The 22,060-nt window shown below is 59.1% G+C and overlaps 2 protein-coding genes across 5 annotated transcripts in view; one reads left to right on the plus strand and one right to left on the minus strand.

The window, feature by feature from the left end:
• Window positions 1-22,060, minus strand: part of MCPH1 (microcephalin 1) — a 99,628-nt gene that overhangs the window by 5,725 nt on the left and 71,843 nt on the right. The gene's annotated exons all lie outside the window — the stretch shown is intronic.
• ANGPT2 (angiopoietin 2) overlaps window positions 20,902-22,060 on the plus strand; it is a 40,732-nt gene continuing 39,573 nt past the window's right edge. For 2 of the 4 annotated variants that reach the window (XM_070408073.1, XM_070408072.1), the window contains exon 1: window positions 21,030-21,403. In XM_070408073.1, coding sequence (XP_070264174.1) covers window positions 21,119-21,403 — 285 coding nt within the window. In that variant the 5' untranslated portion in view covers window positions 21,030-21,118. Of the gene's footprint in view, window positions 21,404-21,447; window positions 21,455-22,060 lie in introns of those variants that run through there. The other 2 variants (XM_070408075.1, XM_070408074.1) reach the window with 2 other exon arrangements.

Below are 22,060 nucleotides of genomic sequence, written 5' to 3' on the forward strand. Positions count from 1 at the left end.
GGGTCTCTTCTGAGAACCCCAAGATCACGTTCAGCGGGAACCATGGCCAGGAGCCTTAGGAACAAGTGCTGCCTGCAGAACGCGCCGCGGGCGGGCACCCCCCCTTGCTGGGCTTCCCCAGGGTTATCTCTTCCAGTGCACGCGTCCCGGAGGGACTGCACGGGCGAGAAGTCACACAAATGCATAAGCAACGACGGTCTGGCTTCCGAGCACGTCCATCAGCCGCTGCCGCGCCTCCGCACCGGCTCTGGGCACGAGGTGTCCCCGAGCTCCCGGGCGGGCGGGGAGACAGCAAGGCTGCCTGGCGCCTTGTGCTCAGCAGCACGTGGTCGAGACTCAGCCATGTGGCTGCGTGTTCTCTTCATGCTACAGATGTACTATCACTTTCTTTCTTTTTTTTTTTATTAAATCTTTATTGTTCAGATTATTACATTTGTTCCTCTTTTTTCCCCCCATAACTCCCCTCCTTCCAGCTCCCACCCCACCCTCCGCCCTCACTCCCCACCCACTGTCCTCATCCATAGGTGCACGATTTTTGTCCAGTCTCTTCCCGCATCTCCCACACCCCTTTCCCCCCAAGAATAGTCAGTCCATTCCCTTTCTATGTCCCTGATTCATTGTAATCACCAGTTTATTCTGTTCATCAGGTTATTTATTCACTTGAATCTTAGATTCACTTGTTGATAGATGCATATTTGTTGTTCATAATTTGTATCTTTACCTTTTTCTTCTTCTTCCTCTTCTTAGAGGATACCTTTCAGCATTTCAAATAATACTGGTTTGGTGGTGATGAACTCCTTTAGCTTTTCCTTATCTATGAAGCTCTTTATCTGACCTTCAATTCTGAATGATAGCTTTGCTGGATAAAGTACTCTTGGTTGTAGGTTCTTGCTATTCATCACTTTGAATATTTCTTGCCACTCCCTTCTGGCCTGCAAAGTTTCTGTTGAGAAATCAGCTGACAGTCGTATGGGTATTCCCTTGTAGGTAACTGAGTTTCTTTCTCTTGCTGCTTTTAAGATACTCTCTTTGTCTTTTGCTCTTGGCATTTTAATTATGATGTGTCTTGGTGTGGTCCTCTTTGGATTCCTTTTGTTTGGGGTTCTCTGCGCTTCCTGGACTTGGAAGTCTATTTCTTTCACCAGGTGGGGGAAGTTTTCTGTCATTATTTCTTCAAATAGGTTTTCAATATCTTGCTCTCTCTCTTCTTCTGGCACCCCTATAATTCTGATGTTGGTACGTTTGAAGCTGTCCCAGAGGCTCCTTACACTATCTTCGTATTTTTGGGTTCTTTTTTCATTTTGCTTTTCAGGTTGGGTGTTTCTCGGTTCTTCGCATTTCAAATCTTTGACTTGATTCTTGCGCTCCTCTGGTCTGCTGTTGGGAGTCTGTATAATATTCTTTATTTCAGTCAGTGTATGCTTACTTTCTAGATGGTCCTTTATCACACCATCGAGGGTCTCATTAGATTTCCTGTACATCTCATCAAGTTTATCGACAGACTCTAGAAGCCTCTTGAGAGACCTCAAAAGTGTGGTTCTGAACTCAATATCCTCCCTTGATAGTTTTGTCCTGTTTCCTTGCCTCCGCATTTTTTACGCTTTCTTGGTACACCCCCTAGTGGTCTTTGTGCGCAGTCTTGTTGTAGTTAAGCCTTGATTGTTATAGTTAATACTAGAGGGATTTGACCACCAGGCCGACTGGCTGTGATAATCAGCTGTGTCTACAGTGGAAGAACTTGTGTCCTCTAGGGCGGTGCTAATCTAGCCTTTGCCTGAGGCTATCCAGCAAATGCCTCTGTGCAGGGCTTGGGCGGGGTGGGTCCCACAGGATCAACAGGGCGGAGGAGGGAGCAGTTATGGCTGCTCTCAGCCCAACCCCAGGGGCTCTGCCTCTCTGTCCCAGCAACCGCTGTAAACCTCGGAGGGACCGTAGCCAGAGAGTCCTGCTTCTCCCGTTTGAGTCTGGGTCCCTAGAGACTTGCCCGGATCTGGAGCTCTGAGTCTGAGGCTCCCTCCGGATTGAAACAGTCAACCGCGCCCTCAGCCACCAGCCCGCGCCGCGCGCACTCCGCACCTTAGTATTTTACTTCAGCACTGCGCCTCCTCTGATTCTCGGTTCCTCCTAGTTGTAGAACTTCCACTCAGCCAGCCTTCCTGTGGTTCTGGATGATGTCTGTTCTGTCTTTTATTTGTCTTCTATCACTCTCTGCCTCACCACAGTGTTCATACCCTCGCCTGGCGTGGACACTGGCTGCTCCTCTCCTCAGAACAGGACACGCGTCTGTTTCCCTGGGGACATACCTGGGAGTGGAGTGCTGGCCATGGTAAGTACTCGTTACATTTCAACGAGAAATTGCCAGTCTCTGAAGTTCCTGCCATTTTATACCCAGAAGCAAAGCACGAGTCCTTTGGGTGCTCTGTGGCCATTAGCTTGGCACTAACTGGCTTAGCTGGTGTGCAGGCGTGGCTCTCTGTGGTCTCCACGGCGACTCTCCTAGCATCTTCTCCTGGGCCCCTGAGCAGAGATTCCAGGACAGGAGGTCCATGTTTAAGAACTTGGATTGGGTCATAAGAATTATCTATTCTGACTGCAACCTCCCTTTCAAATATATGGACTAGACGTAGTTTCTTAATTCTCTCAACGCTGTCTTTAAAGAACATAACTTTCCATTTTCATGAAGTCAAACTCCAGTTCATAACACACTCACCAGACACCACACACACACACAGACACACACACACACACACACACACACTTCTATAGACATTGAATGCACATCTTTATTTACCTATAATTTCTTTTCTATTCTAAGACCACACACCCGGGGCCCACTGAGTCTCGATGACTCTCACCATGGCGATGGAGTAAAACCCAACAGCACACACAGGGCCGCAGAGGGTGGCCAGAGGTCGGGCCCAGGAGCCGCACTGGCAGGGTGACGAGGAGGGAAGGAGACAGATCTGGGTCGCAGACCTGGCTGTGTGAACAGCGAGGAAGCCATGGAGCAAAGGCCTCAGGCTGACCAGGTCGCCTGTGGACCCGCGGGGAAAGGGACGGGCGAGGAAGTCCCACTGGCCCTGCTGAGCAGGACCCCAAGCCGGCACCCCTCCCGCAGGACCCTCCCGTGTTCAGGTCAGGTCCTCCCAGCCCGTGGTTCCCACCCACAGGTGCTGCCGGCACCTCCCACAGCCTTAGACTCACTCCACCTGCCTCCCTTCACCGCCGGGTCCTCACAAACCCCGCCCAGGCGCGCCTCCAGCTGTAAACCTGCCAGACGTGCGAAAGGCCCTCCTTTGGGTGGAAGGCCTCTCGATGGGCCCGTCCTCCCCATGGGGAACCTCCTGTCCTGGAATCTCTGCTCAGGGGCCCGGCCACCTTCCAGGCAGATGCGACTCTAACTCCAGATGTTGCGCAGGCCCCCACCCCCTCCCCCGCGCAGCGTCAGGGGCTGGGGGAACGGACAGTGTGCACCCGCCTCCCAAAGCTCGGAATCCAGCGGGAGAGACAGCCGTGAACGGCCAGCAGACGACACCCACGGGTCCGTCTTTCTAAGTGTGAGAACAGCACCCCAACCACAAAAGGGGGGACTCATTCCTCCTGGGAGGTGTGGGGAACGCTTCCCAGAGGAGCCCGTCCCGGGGAATTAGGGAAAGGCTGTGCGTGTGGCTCTGTGATGGGCAGGAGGCGCGGGTCAGGCGGAGGTCGCCGAGTGCCTTCCTGAGGTCTGACCTTGATCTTGGAGGCAAAGGGAAGTCCTAGAAACGTGGAAGCAGAGGGCAGCGAGCGAAGCCTGGGGTCGGAGGTGACCGGGGCAGCGGGCAGAGAGGCCAGCCGTCTGCAGCTCAGCAACATGCGTGGGCGAAGCGTGAGGGCGATGATGCCAGCGTCCCGCCTGTGCCCGTGTCCCCCGGGCCTTGCTGGGAGCACCCACAGAAGATGAGGCAGAGCTCTGCCTTCCTGGGGCTCAGTCCATGGCCCCCTTCTTACCGTCTCTGCCTGTGGGGCGGCAGCAATGACAGCCTCATGTCCCCTCTCTGTGGTCACCCCCACATCTGCCCCCCCGACTGTGACCAGCACTGCCATCTTCTCCACCTGGTGTGGGCTGCTCGTTGGGGTTGGGTCACACAGGCCTCCCAGCACCCGGCCCGGGAGGGGGTACCTTCCTCTCAATTCTGCTCAAAACCTGTAACTGTTCTTAAAAAAGTCTTAAGAAGAAAAACAAAGAGGCGCTTCATGCTCCGTGCCTGTGGGAACAGCCGGTGAGCACCTGCCCCCGAGCCCGCATGGCCCTGGTTTAGCACGGGCTGGCCAGGGCCACACAGCCAGGCAGGGCCCGGCTCTCTCCCGGGACCCCATTCCCCAGCACGTCCGTCCGTCCGTCCACGGCCCCTCCTGGGCTCCCTGTGACGCCCTGAGACGGGCGGACCTGTGAGGGCAGCGGTGGGTTTCACATGCGGCTCTCGCCTGCAGCCGCAGCATCTCCGTTTCCAGGCAGCACCGCAGCTGCATCCTTCAGGGCAGGACCCTGACCAGGGGCTGCTGTGTCCGCACCAGCCCTGCTCCGATCCCTAAGCTGAGCCCCCATCGCTGCTGCCCGACCCTCGGCTGAAGCCTCCCTGGCAGCACAGACAGAAGGAACAGGCCTCTCTTCGTCTTGGCTGTCCCCGCCCCTCCCCATCCCTCCCCATCCCTCCCCGCAGCCCTGGAGGCAGCAGAAGCTGCCGGGACAATCACTGTGTTGTACCCACAGACAGGGCACGGGGACAGTGAGGACAGTGCCTCCGCGGCACTCGCTCCCTCTCGGCAGCTGGCATTTTAAAGACGTGCACCATCTCCACGGGACCTCTGTGGTCCCCACCCCCGCTCACGGCCTCAAACAAAAACACGAAAACAAACCCCAGATGAAGGTAACGCGTGAACCGGGGAAAACGACAGCGCCGGCTGTCCCACAAATAATGACTCAGCCCGCACCTGAGAATGCGCGCGGCCGCTTCCTGCCCAGAAAAACACCAAACAAGTTGTTTCCTCTGCAAACACGCGATGACATCAGGCGCGGTTCCTATCACCCAGGGGCCGTCTCCCTCCCCGCGTTTTCTTTGGCAAATGTAGAAACGCTCTAATCACAGGAGAGGAAAACAGCACCCTGCGTCACGATAAGAGCGCGCAGAGCACATCCCGGCTCCACGCGGCAGGCCTGCGGGGACGGGGACGGCGTCGCGCAGTCCGGGACCCGCGCCCAGGTACTGCCTGAGTCACTGGGAGCGAATTCCAAAGGTATCGATAATTCCTGTCACACGTTCCGTTCCCTTAGGCATATCCTTCCGGCAGGAGGGCGGGCATTCCTGTGGGAGACGCGTAACAGCCTGGAGAGGAGGTGGCCTTCCTTTCACGGCCTGGGGGGGGGGGGGGGGGGCGGGCTTCTCACTGCGCAGGGGCTGTGCACATCTCTCCAAGCTTCGCAGCCACGTGGCCGCTCCTCGCAGCACCATGGGAACCTGTTTCACGCTTTTTAAATGTAAATTCTTTATTGTTTAAAGTACTCCATGTCTCCTTTCCCCCCTTGGCCATCCCTGGCCGCTCCTGCCCCCCAGCACATGCCCTCACCCCACGGTCTGTGTCCACGGGCCAAGCTCACAGGCAGGCATGCGAGTCCTTTGGTTAGCCTCTTACCCCACACCCTCCCTGCCTTCCCTCTGAGGCTGGACCGTCTGTTCGTGCTTCGGTGCCTCTGCATTTCTTCTTGTTCATCAGTCTGTGCTGTGCATGGGTTTCACGCTTTCCAGGTTCACGGCCTGATGTCCTCTCGTCCCCTCGGGTCAGCGGGTGCCTCGCCTCGCTCCCCGTCTTCTAGTGGGAAAGCACTCGCTTTGGGACTCGGACACTGAACCGCGGCCGCTCCCTCCGTGAGGCTGGAACTGGTGATGGTTCCGGAAGGGCCAGTACCCACCGGCGGGGGCAGCCCCGCCTTCTCTGGGGCTGCAGCGGCCAACCTCCAGTGCCCGTCCCTCTGTCTGTCCAGATCCCTCAAGATCCCGTGCGGGGAGCACCCTGGGGGGGAGGAGGGGGGTAGCGGCCACACCCCGCTCTCCGCCCTCCTCCCCTGCTGGCCACGAGAGCAGGGCAGGCAGGGGCAGAGGGGAATGAAGCGCGGTGGCTCCTCGCCTCCTCTCCCCGCTCTGTCGCCTGAAGGCGGACTGTGGCGCAGCCGGCGTGCTTGCCCGGAAGGACACGGCGTAAGCCGGGCCACCGTGCACAGCGCACCCGCCCTGAGCAGGACTGTGACCCCAGACGGCTTCCTAAGGGTGGGAGACCCCAGCCTGGAGCCTCGACCTGAGTGAGAAGACAAGAAGGAAGCTCGATGTTTATTTGGGGAAAAGGAGAGAGAAAAGCAAGTGCCTAGATCACCTTTAAAGTAACGAAGTGCAGCCGAACGTCGAGCGGCTCAGATTTAAGAGACACTGAGTCTTGCAGGAAAACCACTCTGTGTCTGGATTAACTCAGCGGGTGAGGACCGAGGTGGGGCCCATGCAGGGCAGAGGCGGGGGGGAGGGCGGGGGGCAGGGGGGACAGAGGAGGACAGGGTCCCCTCACTTGTGCACCACGTGCTGGTTCTGAGCCTGCGGAGCAGGTGCTGCCGGTCCTGAAGGGCCACCCACCCAGGTCTGAGCAGGAAGGAGCCCTTTAACCTTCCTGGGCTGCACATCCCTAGCGGAGCCCGGGATCCTCGCTGGGTTCCTGGGGCTGAGGGTCAGGACTCAGGGCCCCTCCGTTCCTCTCAAAGCCGCTGTAAGCCTCCGCGGCTTCACTCCCCACCGCCTCCCGGTGTGAGGCCGTCTGCAGCCCATCTCCACTGGCCGTGAGGTCCAGGTCCGGCGACCTCACGGGTGACTCCCCGGCCGTGCGCCCGCCCCCGCCCCGCCGCACAAACGGAGCTGCAGGAGCAGAGTCAGCAATGCACCGAAGGAACTTGCACTTTCTTCAAGAGTTAGTTGTGCAAAGAATGAACAGAACACGCGATGACAAGGGGCCTCTCCGACAGCAATGCCAGCTCTAACCGCTCAGCTCGGCTCGGACACGCCGCCCTCTCTCCTGTGGACGCCTGTCCTGCTCCTGCCATGTCGTCCCCTTAGACGGCACCAATGCGTGCAAGGAACACGCGGCTCCAGAGCCACGTTCCCCAGGCCCCCGGCCAGTGGGAGCCCAGGACCCAGCAGATCCTCTGGTGGCCACGCATGGGTTTCGCCCGCGCCCCCCCGGGTCGCCGAGCTGTGCCCCTGCTCTGCCTGCGGCCACATTGGCTCACAAGCATCACAGAAAACAGCAAAGGGCTCCCTCCCTCCCTGGAGGGGTCCCTGGCCGATGGGTGCGTCCGGGTCACCCTCCCCGTCACACCACCCGCAGCGTGTCCCCTCGGCTCCCAGAGTGACTGCCACGCACCCGGAAGGGATCCCTCCCCCGAGGAGGAGGCACTCCTGCTCCGAGGCGCTTGACTCACCGTCCCTGCCCCTCAAGCTCCCGGTCCCCACGCCCTCGCTTCCTGTTACAACAGGTTCCGTGTGGCCTTCAAGGAGGGTGGCAGGTGCCATACGCTACACGAGTCTGCGGGCACGTCTGCCGTTCTGTGCGCATCCTGGAGGAACGTGAGGTGGCATTTATGGACCGAGACTTCTCCTCCGAATTATTCTCACCCAAGAAGCACAGACGGTTGCCTCGTGCAGGTGTTCCGCCGCCGCTCCACGCCCAGTCGGGAGATGAATGAGACGCAGACCGCCAACGGCCACACGCAGATGCCACGGGAATAGACCCGAGACCGCACCCCGAGCTCTGAGACCGCACCCCGAGCTCTGAGACCGCATCCCGAGCTGCTGAGACCGCACCCTGAGCTGCTGAGACCGCACCCTGAGCTGCTGAGACCGCACCCCGAGCTCTGAGACCGCACCCCGAGCTCTGAGTTGCCACAAATGCCAGGGCAACCCCGGCAGCACCGAGGGTGGCGGGTCCGAGGGCCTGGGCGCCCTTGTTCCCACTGCACAGCTCCCTGTGGTCACAGGAGGCGCAGGAGGCCAGGCGAGCGCGAAGTAGGTGCGCAGGGAGGGCTGCCCCCCTCCCCCCTCCCTGAAATAACCCCCTTGTGCAGGGCCCGTCACTCCAGAGCGAGGGCTGACGTCACCCGGCCTGGAATTCCTGGTGGGAAACACGGATGAACTCACTGGATCCGAGATCCTGTTTTCATGCCGATATCCTCAGTCACAGAATGTGAGGAAAGAGGAAGTGAGACCAACAAACACACATTCCTTACGCACTGTCAGTGTGTCTGTGCTGAGGAAGATTCCCGCAAGTCAGGTACGCTGGTTTGTCCAGAGGGAAAAACGCTTAATAAGTGACAGAACTGTCATTTGAGTCCGAGTTCTGTACAACGACCTCTTCTCCATGTTGACGTTCCTCTCATCTGTCACCACAGAGACCTGCCCGACCCTGGGCCCCCTCACCCTGTATCGTCCTCCTGCCCCTCCACCCCGCCCCGACCCTCCACCCCCTTCACCCCTCCTCCCTCCCTCCTGCCCCTCCACCCCTTCACCCTCCTCCCTCCCTCCTGCCCCTCCACCCCTTCACCCTCCTCCCTCCCTCCTGCCCCTCCACCCCTTCACCCCTCCTCCCTCCCTCCTGCCCCTCCACCCCTTCACCCCTCCTCCCTCCCTCCTGCCCCTCCACCCCCTTCACCCCTCCTCCCTCCCTCCTGCCCCTCCACCCCCTTCACCCTCCTCCCTCCTTCCTGCCCCTCCTGCCCTTCACCCCTCCTCCCTCCCTCCTGCCCCTCACACCCCCTTCACCCTCCTCCCTCCCTCCTGCCCCTCCACCCCTTCACCCTCCTCCCTCCCTCCTGCCCCTCCACCCCTTCACCCTCCTCCCTCCCTCCTGCCCCTCACACCCCCTTCACCCTCCTCCCTCCCTCCTGCCCCTCCACCCCTTCACCCTCCTCCCTCCCTCCTGCCCCTCCACCCCTTCACCCTCCTCCCTCCCTCCTGCCCCTCCACCCCCTTCACCCTCCTCCCTCCCTCCTGCCCCTCACCCCCTTCACCCTCCTCCCTCCCTCCTGCCCCTCACCCCCTTCACCCTCCTCCCTCCCTCCTGCCCCTCCACCCCTTCACCCTCCTCCCTCCCTCCTGCCCCTCCACCCCTTCACCCTCCTCCCTCCCTCCTGCCCCTCCACCCCCTTCACCCTCCTCCCTCCCTCCTGCCCCTCACCCCCTTCACCCTCCTCCCTCCCTCCTGCCCCTCACCCCCTTCACCCTCCTCCCTCCCTCCTGCCCCTCCACCCCTTCACCCTCCTCCCTCCCTCCTGCCCCTCACACCCCCTTCACCCTCCTCCCTCCCTCCTGCCCCTCCACCCCTTCACCCTCCTCCCTCCCTCCTGCCCCTCCACCCCTTCACCCTCCTCCCTCCCTCCTGCCCCTCCACCCCCTTCACCCTCCTCCCTCCCTCCTGCCCCTCACCCCCTTCACCCTCCTCCCTCCCTCCTGCCCCTCCACCCCTTCACCCCTCCTCCCTCCCTCCTGCCCCTCCACCCCCTTCACCCTCCTCCCTCCTTCCTGCCCCTCCTGCCCTTCACCCCTCCTCCCTCCCTCCTGCCCCTCACACCCCCTTCACCCTCCTCCCTCCCTCCTGCTCCTCACCCCCTTCACCCTCCTCCCTCCTTCCTGCCCCTCACCCCCTTCACCCTCCTCCCTCCCTCCTGCCCCTCTACCCCCTTCACCCTCCTCCCTCCCTCCTGCCCCTCACCCCCTTCACCCCTCTTCCCTCCCTACTGCCCCTCCACCCCCTTCACCCTCCTCCCTCCCTCCTGCCCCTCACCCCCTTCACCCTCCTCCCTCCCTCCTGCCCCTCTACCCCCTTCACCCTCCTCCCTCCCTCCTGCCCCTCACCCCCTTCACCCCTCTTCCCTCCCTACTGCCCCTCCACCCCCTTCACCCTCCTCCCTCCCTCCTGCCCCTCACCCCCTTCACCCTCCTCCCTCCCTCCTGCCCCTCACCCCCTTCACCCTCCTCCCTCCCTCCTGCCCCTCACCCCCTTCACCCTCCTCCCTCCCTCCTGCCCCTCACCCTCTTCACCCCTCTTCCCTCCCTCCTGCCCCTCACCCCCCTTCACCCTCCTCCCTCCCTACTGCCCCTCACCCCCTTCACCCCTCCTCCCTCCCTCCTGCCCCTCACCCCCTTCACCCTCCTCCCTCCCTACTGCCCCTCCACCGCCTTCACCCCTCCTCCCTCCCTCCTGCCCCTCACCCCGCCCCGACCCTCAGCCCATTGACGCTGGCTGGTGATTACCCTGTTAGCCATGCACTGGGCTTTCTGAATTGGTAGCTTGGTGCCTGTCACCAATTTGGGAAAATCTCCAGCCACTGCGTCTTCAATGCCTTCAGCCCTGCTCCCCCCCCCCCCCCCCCCACCGCCCCTGCCCCCACCCTGGGTCTCTCCCACTTTCCTGCTGTCTCCGGAGCTGCCATGCCACCCTCTCAGTGACTTGTTTTAACTTATCTCTCAGCTCACGGAATCTCTAATCTTTTATTAAACACGACCTTAAATGGCGATAATTGTACTTTTTAGTTCTGGGAGTTTCTTCTCGTATCTGTAAGGTTTTTACTTTTTTACTTTTCTGTCTCAGTGAAGTGTTACCAAGTTTTACTGAATGGACTTCAGCCTGGTAAGTGTTAGGGGTTGAATGGTGGACCCCCTCCCCCCAAGATGTAAGTGCCAGCTCATCTCCAGTGCCCGAGACCTGGTCCCTGATGGGAAACGGGCCGTCACAGAGGTCCCTGCAGCCACGGGCCACAGAACGGCTTTGCCATCAAAGGCGCATGCGACCACGGGTCCCCGCGGCTGCGACCGGTGGGGAGGTCCCGGCTGCTTGGTGTGTGCGCACAAATGCACGAGTGGGACTCGCCGCCGGCATGTGGCGCGGTGTTCCTCTGCAATGACCGTGACGAAGGGGTCCTGGGTGGTACGTTAGTTGCTATTGATACACGTCCTTATTAGCTGCACCTCATTTCTGTAATTGACTAATGAAAACGGTCAGTTTTGCTCACTATCCTATATAATAAAAGCATAATATGCAGCCCTGACTGGTTTGGCTCAGTGGATAGAGCGTCGGTCTGTGGACTGAGGGGTCCCAGATTCGATTCTGGTCAAGAGCATGTACCTTAGTTGCGGGCACATCCCCAGTAGGAAGTGTGCAGGAGGCAGCTGATCGATGTTTCTCTCTCATCGATGTTTCTAACTCTCTATCCTTCTCCCTTCCTCTCTGTGAAAAATGAATAAATATATTTTTTAAAAAAAGCATAGTATGCAAATTGTCCCCTCGACCGGAATTTGTCTGGGAGTTCGACCAGGGGGTGGGGCAGGCCAGGGGAAGGGAGAGGCCCAGCTGGTGGTCGAGGTGGCAGGCGGCCGGGGGAAGGGAGGGAGTACCCGGCCAGCAGCCGCTAGGGACCCTACCAATGCACGAATTTCGTGCCCTGGGCCTCTAGTCCTTTACAATAAAAGAGAAACATGCAAATTAACCGTCCCTCCGCTACGCTCAAGCCATGCCCACAAGCCACACCCACCAGCCAATCAGGAGCGACTATGCAAATTAACCCAACTAGGATGGTGGCGGCCAGGCCAAGGAGCTGGACTGAGCAGGAGGCTTGGGTTGCCCCCAGTGATGGAGGAAGCCAAGCTTCCCGCCTGCCCTGGCCGGCCCTCAGCTCTGCTCAAGGCTACAAAGGTTCAATTATAGAAGATAAATAAATCCCAGATACCTGTTTTCAGCCCCAAAGGAGAGGCTGGGAGCTTGGGTCACTGGGGGACATGGCTAGCCTGCGAACGGCCCTCAGCCCCTCACCCAGGCTTGCCAGGCACCCCAGCGGGACCCCCACCCTGACCTGGGACACCTTTCAGGGCAAACCAGCTGCCCCGCCCCCCATGCACCAGGCCTCTATCCTATATAATAAAAGGGTAATATGCAAATTGACCCTAACAGCAGAACGATTGGGAATGACTGGTCACTATGACACACACTGACCACCAGGGAGCGGATGCTCAATGCAGGAGCTGTCCTCTGGTGGTCAGTGCGCTCCCACAGGGGGAGCTCTGCTCAGCCACAAGCCAGGCTGATGGCTGCCAGCACAGCAGTGGTGGCAGGAGCCTCTCCTGCCTGCTCAGCAGTGCTAAGGATGTCTGACTGCAGCTTAGGCCTGCTTCCCGCTGGTAAGTGGACATCCCCTGAGGGCTCCCGGGCTGCCAGAGGGATGTCTGACTGCCAGCTTAGGCCCGATCCCCCAGGGAGCGGGACTAAGCCAGCAGATGGACATCCTCCGAGGGGTCCCAGACTGCGAGAGGGCACAGGCCAGGCTGAGGGAACCCCCTCCCGAGTGCATAAATTTTTGTGCACCGGGCCTCTAGTCTATATATAAAAGGCTAAGTGACTGGTCAATCGGCCAGTAGCTATGACACGCACTGACCACCAGGGGCAGATGCTCAATGCAGGAGCTGCCAAGCTACAGTCCCTTGGCAGTGGCGGTTCTTGGGTGACGCACCTGGAATCGGAAAGCAGGCAGCCCAATTCCAGGCTGCGTCACCGAGAACCGGCCTCTTGCAATCTCGGGGGCCCGCGGGGGATGTCAGAGAGACGGTTTCGGCCCGATCCCCGCAGGCCAGGCCGAGGGACCCTACCAGTGCACGGATGGCCTCTAGTTTGTTATAAGACCAGCAGAGGGAACAGCGAGCATCACCAGTGGGTTTGATATCTGCATTCTCCTACAGCATGTCAAACTCACAGGCTCACACGGGCCAGATAAACAAGATTGAAGTTTACGTGGCTGCAGAAGAGCAAAAGCTTCCATTTTCATAGAAATGTGGGTTTATTTCGATAGAGACATGCTGACTACAAAGGGCTGAAATAAATGAGTCATCATTAACAAAAATGGAACATTTTAATAAAAATTAATTTTTCTTGAACTGAATTATTCAGGCCGGGCTGAGGGACCCCCCCTGCCGCCTGAGTGCACAAATTTTTGTGCACCGGGCCTCTAGTCTATATATAAAAGGCTAAGTGACTGGCCAACCGGCCAGTAGCTATGACACCCATTGAATAACTGTATAAAGTAATAAGCGTCACACAAATAAACCTATTTTTCTTGTTCTCTGAAAGCGAAATATTTCCTGTTGCGCACACCAAACAAGTCAGTACAAGACTAATGACATGGCAATTGGCTGCTAAAATATTTGCTGCTGGTATTAGTGGCGAGAAATGGTGCGCCTGCGCTAAGGCGCCTAAGGGAAATGAATGCAACACGATTATAGTAATCAGTCATTAGTGACCATTGTAGTTCATTATTAATAACTAGAGGCCTGATGCACAAAATTCGTGCAAGAGTAGGCCTCCCTTCCCCTGGCTGCCGGCACCAGCTTCCCTCTGGCACCTGGGACCCGGGCATCCCTCGCAGCCCAGGCTTCGTCCAGAAGGATGTCCGCTCTAATTAGCATATTACACTTTTACTATAGATAACGTATAACAGGATATTATAAAAATTAAGTTACGAAGTCTCTATTAGCATGTTTCTTACATACCGTTATATTGACTGGGCTGCACAAATATTCCTGGTGGGCTGCATGTGGCCCATGGGCCACGAGTTTGACATGCTTGTGCTACAGGTAACATTGCTAGTAGATTTTTGTTTTAGTTTTCATTGAAGTCAAGCAAAACTTTCTGACGATAAGTTAAAGAAGGTCACTGCAATGTGCATCAGGATTTTGGGGACAGCAAACTTGTTTTTCTGTAACATCCTACCAGTGTCAGGGCTTTCGCAAACAGAGGTCAAAACGAGGTACTTAATACAGTTACCGATGTCCTCCCCCGACAGTCTCGGCAAAATGAACTTCCTTTCATCTTCCTTTTGTATCAACCTTTCTTTGCATTGAATATCTTTCCTTGAAATAAAATATTTGGGGACGAACAATTCATTATTTTAGAAAAATAATTTTAAAAAAATTTTTTAATTCATTTCAGAGAGGAAGGAAGAGGGAGAGAGAGAAACATCCATGATGAGAGAGAATCATGGATCGGCTGCCTTCTGCATGCCCCGCACTGGGGATTGAGCCCACAACCAGGGCATGTGCCATGTCCAGGAATCCAACCGTGACCTTCTGGTTCATAGATCGACGTTCAACCCCTGAGCCACGCTGGCCATGTGAAAATGGTTCATTATTAATGGCGTGAGTACCAAGGCATCGCATGTGAAGGGGCTTAGGAAGACAAGAGGTGCATGTATTGACTGGGTCATCAGGAAAGACGTAGGTCACAGGACGGCCACATGTGGATTCGTGAAGGAATAAGAGACAGAGTATTTTTATACACTTGATGCAAACATCATATCTTTTTATGCACAACTATTCCAACATCATTCTCCAAAAACTATAATTCCTCAAAAACACTTTTAATACATGTAACTCCATAATCAAGCGTAATTTCCCAAAGGAAGATTTCTTTAATATCGAGTCAGACCGATGGGAATCTCCAAAGGGGGTCTGTGCTTTTATTTTTTTACTTCTTGGACGTAAGTGATTTTATTTGTTAACCTATAACCAAGAGTGATAATATATCATAATGTAAATAGCATGCATGACATTTTTCTCTCTCTTATTTTGAAAGGCTTCTCAGTAATTAAGATAAAAATTTTATAAGGTTATATTAAACAAAGAGTAATCTAGATGGCATTAAGCCCTTTCAAAAGAAATTCACTCTGAGAGAAATTAGGTTTTTTAGTAGAATGAGTATGACAACAGACTAGACACATTTTACAAGCAACAGCACTTGAATTCTCTACACTTCAGTTGAAATAAATTTAAGAACATTTAACATAAAATTATAACTCATAAACCCACCTCAAAATCTCTAATATTGTTAGTCTAAGGAAAGCCTTTATTGACTTTACATTGGTCATGTGTAAAGCAGTTACCACTGACATCAATCCATGAAAAGAAAATGTTTGGCATTTTTTTCTATGGGGAGAAAACAGGACACAGAATTACGGGCAAAAGTATTATCAGGCGAACGCACTCATCTGTTGTTTTAGAATTTCACCCGCCGGCTTTTTAAAGTTATGATTTGTACCTTAACCTTTCAGGCATTTTTTTGATGAGATGATAAAGCAATCCACAAAAATATTAGAGAATAAAAATATTTAAAAATCAAAGAGCATTTGAGATAACTTTTTTTTATAACAGGAGAATTATATAAACCAAAATATTCCTAAAAATTCAGGGAATTCATCCTGAAATCTTAAACAAACAAACAAACACAAAAAGCAGTTACTTGGCTGTTTCCCAAGTCCTCATGGTCACATAGCTACACAACGTAGCCTTCAACGCCACGGCTCTTCAGAGGGTGCTATGCTGGTTTTTGGCAGAACAAAGAAAAAAGCCCAGGAATCTTTTAAGTTTCTTCTTTAAAAAATGGGTCCTCAATGTCTTTTAGACATAACTTCCCAGTGAACTCTCGGACAAGCAGAATGATGAGTGCCCTTGGTTCCTTTGTGATTGAACAACCTCAGTAAGAAGGGCAGCCACCTGAGCCGCCACCTGAGAACCACATTCCCTCAGATTATTAGCTCCGACTCGTCCATCAGGACCCGCCGCTGACCAACGGCCGGTGCCTCCCTATCCAGCAGCAGTGGCACAGCTGCAGGGGAGATGAGGCCCACGCTGCCCAGCCTGCCTCCACGCCGCTCTCCTACCCGCTAGCCTACCCGCTCGCCCTGCCCACTCACCTACCTGCTCGCCCTGCCCACTCACCTACCCGCTCACCCTGCCCACTTACCAACCCGTTCACCTACCCGCTCACCTGCCCACTCGCCCTGCCCACTCACCTACCTGCTCGCCCTGCCCACTCACCTACCCGCTCACCTACCCACTCACCTACCCGCTCACCTATCCATTCACCTACCCGCTCGCCCTGCCCACTCACCTACCCGCTCGTCCTGCCCACTCACCTACCCGCTCACCTACACGCTCACCTGCCCGCTCACCTGCCAGCTCACCTACACGCTCACCTACCCGCTCACCTACCCACTCGCCCTGCCTACTCACCTACCCACTCGCCCTGCCCACTTACCTACCCGCTCACCTGCCCACTCACCTACCCGCGCACCTGCACACTCGCCCTGCCCACTCACCTACCTACTCACCTACCCACTCACCTGTCCACTCACCTGCCAGCTCACCTACACGCTCACCTACATGCTCACCTACCCACTCGCCCTGCCTACTCACCTACCCACTCGCCCTGCCCACTTACCTACCCGCTCACCTGCCCACTCACCTACCCGCTCACCTGCACACTCGCCCTGCCCACTCACCTACCTACTCACCTACCCACTCACCTGTCCACTCACCTGCCAGCTCACCTACACGCTCACCTACACGCTCACCTACCCACTCGCCCTGCCTACTCACCTACCCACTCGCCCTGCCCACTTACCTACCCGCTCACCTGCCCACTCACCTACCCGCTCACCTGCACACTCGCCCTGCCCACTCACCTACCTACTCACCTACCCACTCACCTGTCCACTCACCTGCCAGCTCACCTACACGCTCACCTGCCCGCTCACCTATACGCTCACCTACCCCCTCACCTGCCCACTCGCCCTGCCTACTCACCTACCCACTCGCCCTGCCAACTTACCTACCCGCTCACCTACCCACTCGCCCCGCCCGCTCACCTGCCCGCTCACCTACCCGCTCACCTACCCACTCACCTGTCCACTCACCTGCCAGCTCACCTACACGCTCACCTGCCCGCTCACCTATACGCTCACCTACCCCCTCACCTGCCCACTCGCCCTGCCTACTCACCTACCCACTTGCCCTGCCCACTTACCTACCCGCTCACCTACCCGCTCGCCCCGCCCGCTCACCTGCCCGCTCACCTACCCGCTCACCTACCCACTCGCCCTGCCCACTTACCTACCCAGTCACCTACCCGCTCACCTACCCATTCACCTACCCGCTCACCTATCCACTCACCCTGCCCACTCACCTGCCCGCTCGTCCTGCCCACTCACCTACCCGCTCACCTACCCACTCACCTACCCACTCACCTGCCCGCTCACCTACCCGCTCACCTACCCACTCACCTGCCCGCTCACCTACCCGCTCACCTACCCACTCACCTGCCCGCTCACCTACCCGCTCACCTGCCCGCTCACCTGCCCGCTCACCTGCCAGCTCACCTGCCCGCTCACCTGCCCGCTCACCTGCCCGCTCACCTACCCGCTCACCTGCCCGCTCACCTGCCCGCTCACCTACCCGCTCACCTGCCAGCTCACCTACCCGCTCACCTGCCCGCTCACCTGCCCGCTCACCTGCCAGCTCACCTACCCGCTCACCTGCCCGCTCACCTGCCCGCTCACCTACCCGCTCACCTGCCCGCTCACCTACCCGCTCACCTACCCGCTCACCTGCCCGCTCACCTACCCGCTCACTTGCCCGCTCACCTACCCGCTCACCTGCCAGCTCACCTTACTTGTGCAAATGGAAACACCTGGAAGCACCAGAAAATGGCTGCTCCCCAGGAAGGAAGGGGCCTGAGAACACTCCTGGCAAAGGGCCCTCCTCCCCTCTGCAGGCAGGTCCTTGGTCCCTCCTCCCACAAGCTGGGCGCCAGGAGCCGGAGCCCTGCTAAGCGGGTATTTAGGTTGTTCTCCAAGTCATGCCAGAAGCCAGACATGCTCACCTGCAACCAGACAGGGACCCGTGCTCCTTGAGACCTCACACTTCATGCCAGAAACCGCTACACTCTAACAGCGCAGCAGGCCCTCTGCCACCTCTGTCGGTGGCACTGAAGAGGCAGAGAAAGGAGAAGACCTGTCGAAGCGGGAAAGCTGGGCACCAGCTTAGCTGATGCCCCTGGGAGGCTGCACCTGGCCGCTCCCAGGCTAGAGTGAGGCCAGTGTCATGCCCGCTGCCCTGGGCGCAGCTGGGCCTCTGCCACTCGGAGGCCGCAGGCCCAGGGGCTGAGGCAGGCACACCGTGGGCCCTAGCGGCCTGGCAGCGCCAGCTCAGGGACCCACGGCCACAAGTAGGGAAACTGAGGCTTTAAGCATTGGCTTCCGATCACACTGAATCTGGGTTCTAGTAAGTCTTCAAAATCTGCAGGCTTCACCTGTCCTGCTCCGTGCCTGTGCCCCATGGGGACCGGGCGCCCCTGTCCTGCTCCGTGATCGGTGCTCCCGTGGGGACCAGGCATCCCTGTCCTGCTCCGTGATCGGTGCTCCCGTGGGGACCAGGCATCCCTGTCCTGCTCCGTGACCGGTGCTCCCGTGGGGACCAGGCATCCCTGTCCTGCTCCGTGACCGGTGCTCCCGTGGGGACCAGGCGCCCTGTCCTGCTCCGTGACCGGTGCCCCCGTGGGGACCAGGCGCCCTGTCCTGCTCCGTGACCGGTGCTCCCGTGGGGACCAGACGCCCCTGTCCTGCTCCGTGATCGGTGCTCCCGTGGGGACCAGACGCCCCTGTCCTGCTCCATGATCGGTGCTCCCGTGGGGACCAGACGCCCCTGTCCTGCTCCGTGATCGGTGCTCCCGTGGGGACCAGTAGCCCCTGTCCTGCTCCGTGACCGGTGCCCCCATGGGGACCAGGCGCCCCCGTCCTGCTCCGTGCCTGGGCTCCGTGGGGACCAGGCGCCCTGTCCTGCTCCGTGCCTGTGCCCCGTGGGGACCAGGCGCCCCTGTCCTGCTCCGTGCCTGGGCCCCGTGGGGACCAGGCGCCCTGTCCTGCTCCGTGACTGGTGCCCCATGGGGACCAGGCGCCCCCGTCCTGCTCTGTGCCTGGGCCCCGTGGGGACCAGGCGCCCTGTCCTGCTCTGTGCCTGGGCCCCGTGGGGACCAGGCGCCCTGTCCTGCTCTGTGCCTGGGCCCCGTGGGGACCGGGCGCCCCTGTCCTGCTCCGTGCCTGGGCCCCGTGGGGACCAGGCGCCCCCGTCCTGCTCTGTGCCTGTGCCCCATGGGGACCAGGCGCCCCTGTCCTGCTCCGCATCCAGTTTTCTTGAGTCGGCTGAAGGCACAGCCCCTTGGAAAGACCCATGTGCTCTCTACTCAGACACGGGCAGCACGCGCTGCCGGGGACGAGGGTGGTAACAGTAGGCGCCCGGTGGCGGACAGCCTGGGTGCCCACGAAAAGCACCTGTGACGTCCGCTGACGAGAAAGACCAGACACGGCGCTGCTGTGACCTCAGCGGAGACAGGCGGAGCCTCAGGGAGAGCCTGGAGGGAGCACGGACTCTGCCCACCCAGGCGCGACCTGGGGTGGGACCTGCTGCCAGGGACCCTGGAGCCAGCGAGGGGGGTGAGCTGCCGGGTGCAATGGTGTCTCGTGAGAACACATCCCAGAACGGATTCACTCTGCAAACTCACGTTCACCGAAGAATCGAGTCACAGCTCTGTGCTCCCCTCGACTAAGAAGTCCGAACCTGTACAGAACCTCTGTGAGTGTATTTGAGCCAAACTGATGACAAGGCTGGGGAGCAGGATCTCAGCAGACTGGGCAAGTGCTCAGGGGAACGGCAGGTTCCATCTTCCTTCAAACATCACCATCCAAGGGGCGGTGTAGAGGGCGGCGTGCCATCCCCTTGTGGCCGAGGAGGGACACACCTCGTGTGCACGGGTGGGCACAGGACGGTCACTAACGATCAGCATCCAGAGCGCGTGGAGGTGGTGAGGGGACAAGGTGGGCCCTGAGGGGTCTGGCAGAGGCCCCTCTGACCTGGCACAGGTATGCCGCCCAGTGTGAAAGGGCAGCAGGTGCTCATGCAGGTAAAGGTGACTTGGACTGAGGACTGTGCACGGTGGACCGTCCCATGGGTTCCTCTCGGCCCCTCGGTCTGTGAGGCACAACTGGGAACCAAGCTTGCATGCGGCTGCCTGGCCCTGGCTTTCCGGGCGGGTGTGGTCCCTGGGGCGCCGTGGTGCCTACCAGTGAGGGGCGCCCGCCGCACGGAGATGCAGCAGCCACCTCCCTGGTGCCCTCTGCTGGGGGTGAGCGGAGCCTGGTCTCCCAAGGGCCGGGCTCAGTGACTCAGGGAGAGGCTGGGGGCGCCCGGCCTCGGAACCCAGCCAGGCAAGTCCGGGCTCACAGGTGAGGACCTGAGCCATTCATTACAAGGGGGCGATGGACCGGACCCTGGAAACGTCACACAGGACGGGCGGGCGAGAGCGAGCAGGTCTGCACGCGCAGGTCTGCTGCTCCGCTGCCCTGTGCGCCTTTGGAGGCACCCTCTCCGGTCGCTCTGACATCGGGGCGGGTGTTTGTGGAAGAGACGGGGCGTCAGGGCTCAGACAGGACCTTCCCACAGGACTGAGCGAAGCGCAATCTCCCGCCGAACGGAAAGGAAAACTCCGTCCTGAGCTGAGGGTCAGAACCCAGGCAGCACCCAGCTGCCCGGCCGGCTGCGCAGGCGGGTTTCCACGCAGCTCCCCCTCCTGCTGTCACACCAGCCAGCCCTGTGGCAGCTGCAGCGCTTGGCTCCCGAAGGGACACGGGAACTTCACGTGCGTTCCAGCTGTTACCTCCACTACCTGGCCAGCTGCACGGGGCGGGGCGGGCAGACGGGAGAGCCTGGCCCTCCAGGAAGCGCTCCATTAGGGAGGGGCCCATGCCCGGGGTCCTGCAGCCTCGCGTTCCCAGCGGGCTCCGCAGCCGGGCGGGCGGGAGGCAGGCAGCCAGCGGCGGGGTTTTTCCTGTTGCCTGGCTGCTGACCCCCCACAGGAAGATAACGGACCAGCCGGGGGCGGAGCAGCTCACACACATGCCTGGCTGCGCCGATCACTCATCATATAAGGAGCGGAGCCAGCGCCTGGATCCTGACACGCAGCTCTGGGCAGAGAAAGACGAGCGACTCTGATCCCGGGAACTCAGCCCAGCGAGCAGGGTCCACGGCTGCAGGGACAGCTCCCGCAGGACTGGGGCCGCCGGCTGCCAGGAGCGCAGCACAGGCTCCGCGGATGGACCCTGAGCCCAGCGGCTGAGCCCTGCGTCTGTCCCACGCGCCTGCTGAGCGGCGGAGGGTCAGCGCAGACGGCAGGCATGTGGCAGCTCGTGTTCCTCACGCTGAGCTGGGACCTGGTCCCGGCCGCAGCCCACAGCCTCCACAGGAGCATGGACGGCGTGGGGCGGCGGCAGTACCAGGTGCAGCACGGCGCCTGCAGCTACACCTTCCTGCTGCCCGAGACCGACAACTGCCGCCCGCCCGCCGGCTCCTACGTGTCCAACGCGGTGCAGAGGGACGCGCCGCTCGACTACGACGACTCGCTGCAGAGGCTGCAGGTGCTGGAGGGCATCATGGAGAACAACACGCAGTGGCTGATGAAGGTAGGCGGCTCGGGCCGGGGGCGGGAGAGGAGGTGGCTGTGGCTGATGAAGGTAGGGCCGGCTCGGGCCGGGGGGGCGGGAGGGGAGGTCGCCGTGACTGGGCCAGTGGGTTTCCCGGGTCCTGGGGGTGACAGTCGTGGCTGCGGGAGGGTATTTGAAAGAGAGCCTGACTCCACAGCGAGCTCTGCGGGAGGGTCTCTGCCAAGCTCCAGCCCGGAGGCCGTCCACGCTGGCAGGCGGGGCCAGGAAAGCCGTGACAATCCTGCTAATTGCTGGTACATAACGGATGAGGAAAGTGCTTTACCAATTTCCTGAATTTATTTACTAAAACGGACTGGGGCTCTTGGTAAATGAGAGGAAATTCACTAACGCAGACCTCACGTTTCTCCGAGCCCTGGCTCCCCTGGGGCTGTCGCCTGTGAAGGGCAGACGGGCTGGACCCAGCGCAGCCCCCTTGCCAGCGCCGCCGGCTGTGAGGGTGGCCCACGGGGGAGGCGCGGGCCGGACCCCTGCACTGACTCCGGGACAGGGGGCTGTGTTCCCACGCAAACCCGGGAGCTGTTTACACAGAACCCTGGGGGCTGCGTTCACGGGTGTGTGTGCGGGCGGGTGACTGTCAGCCGGCGCCGCTCCGTCCTCGGCGGGAGGCTGCGGGCA

Source organism: Myotis yumanensis, unplaced genomic scaffold, assembly GCF_028538775.1.
Source record: "Myotis yumanensis isolate MYYU_CA2020_CCGP unplaced genomic scaffold, mMyoYum1.0.hap1 SCAF_3, whole genome shotgun sequence".
Taxonomy (NCBI): Eukaryota; Metazoa; Chordata; class Mammalia; order Chiroptera; family Vespertilionidae; genus Myotis; species Myotis yumanensis.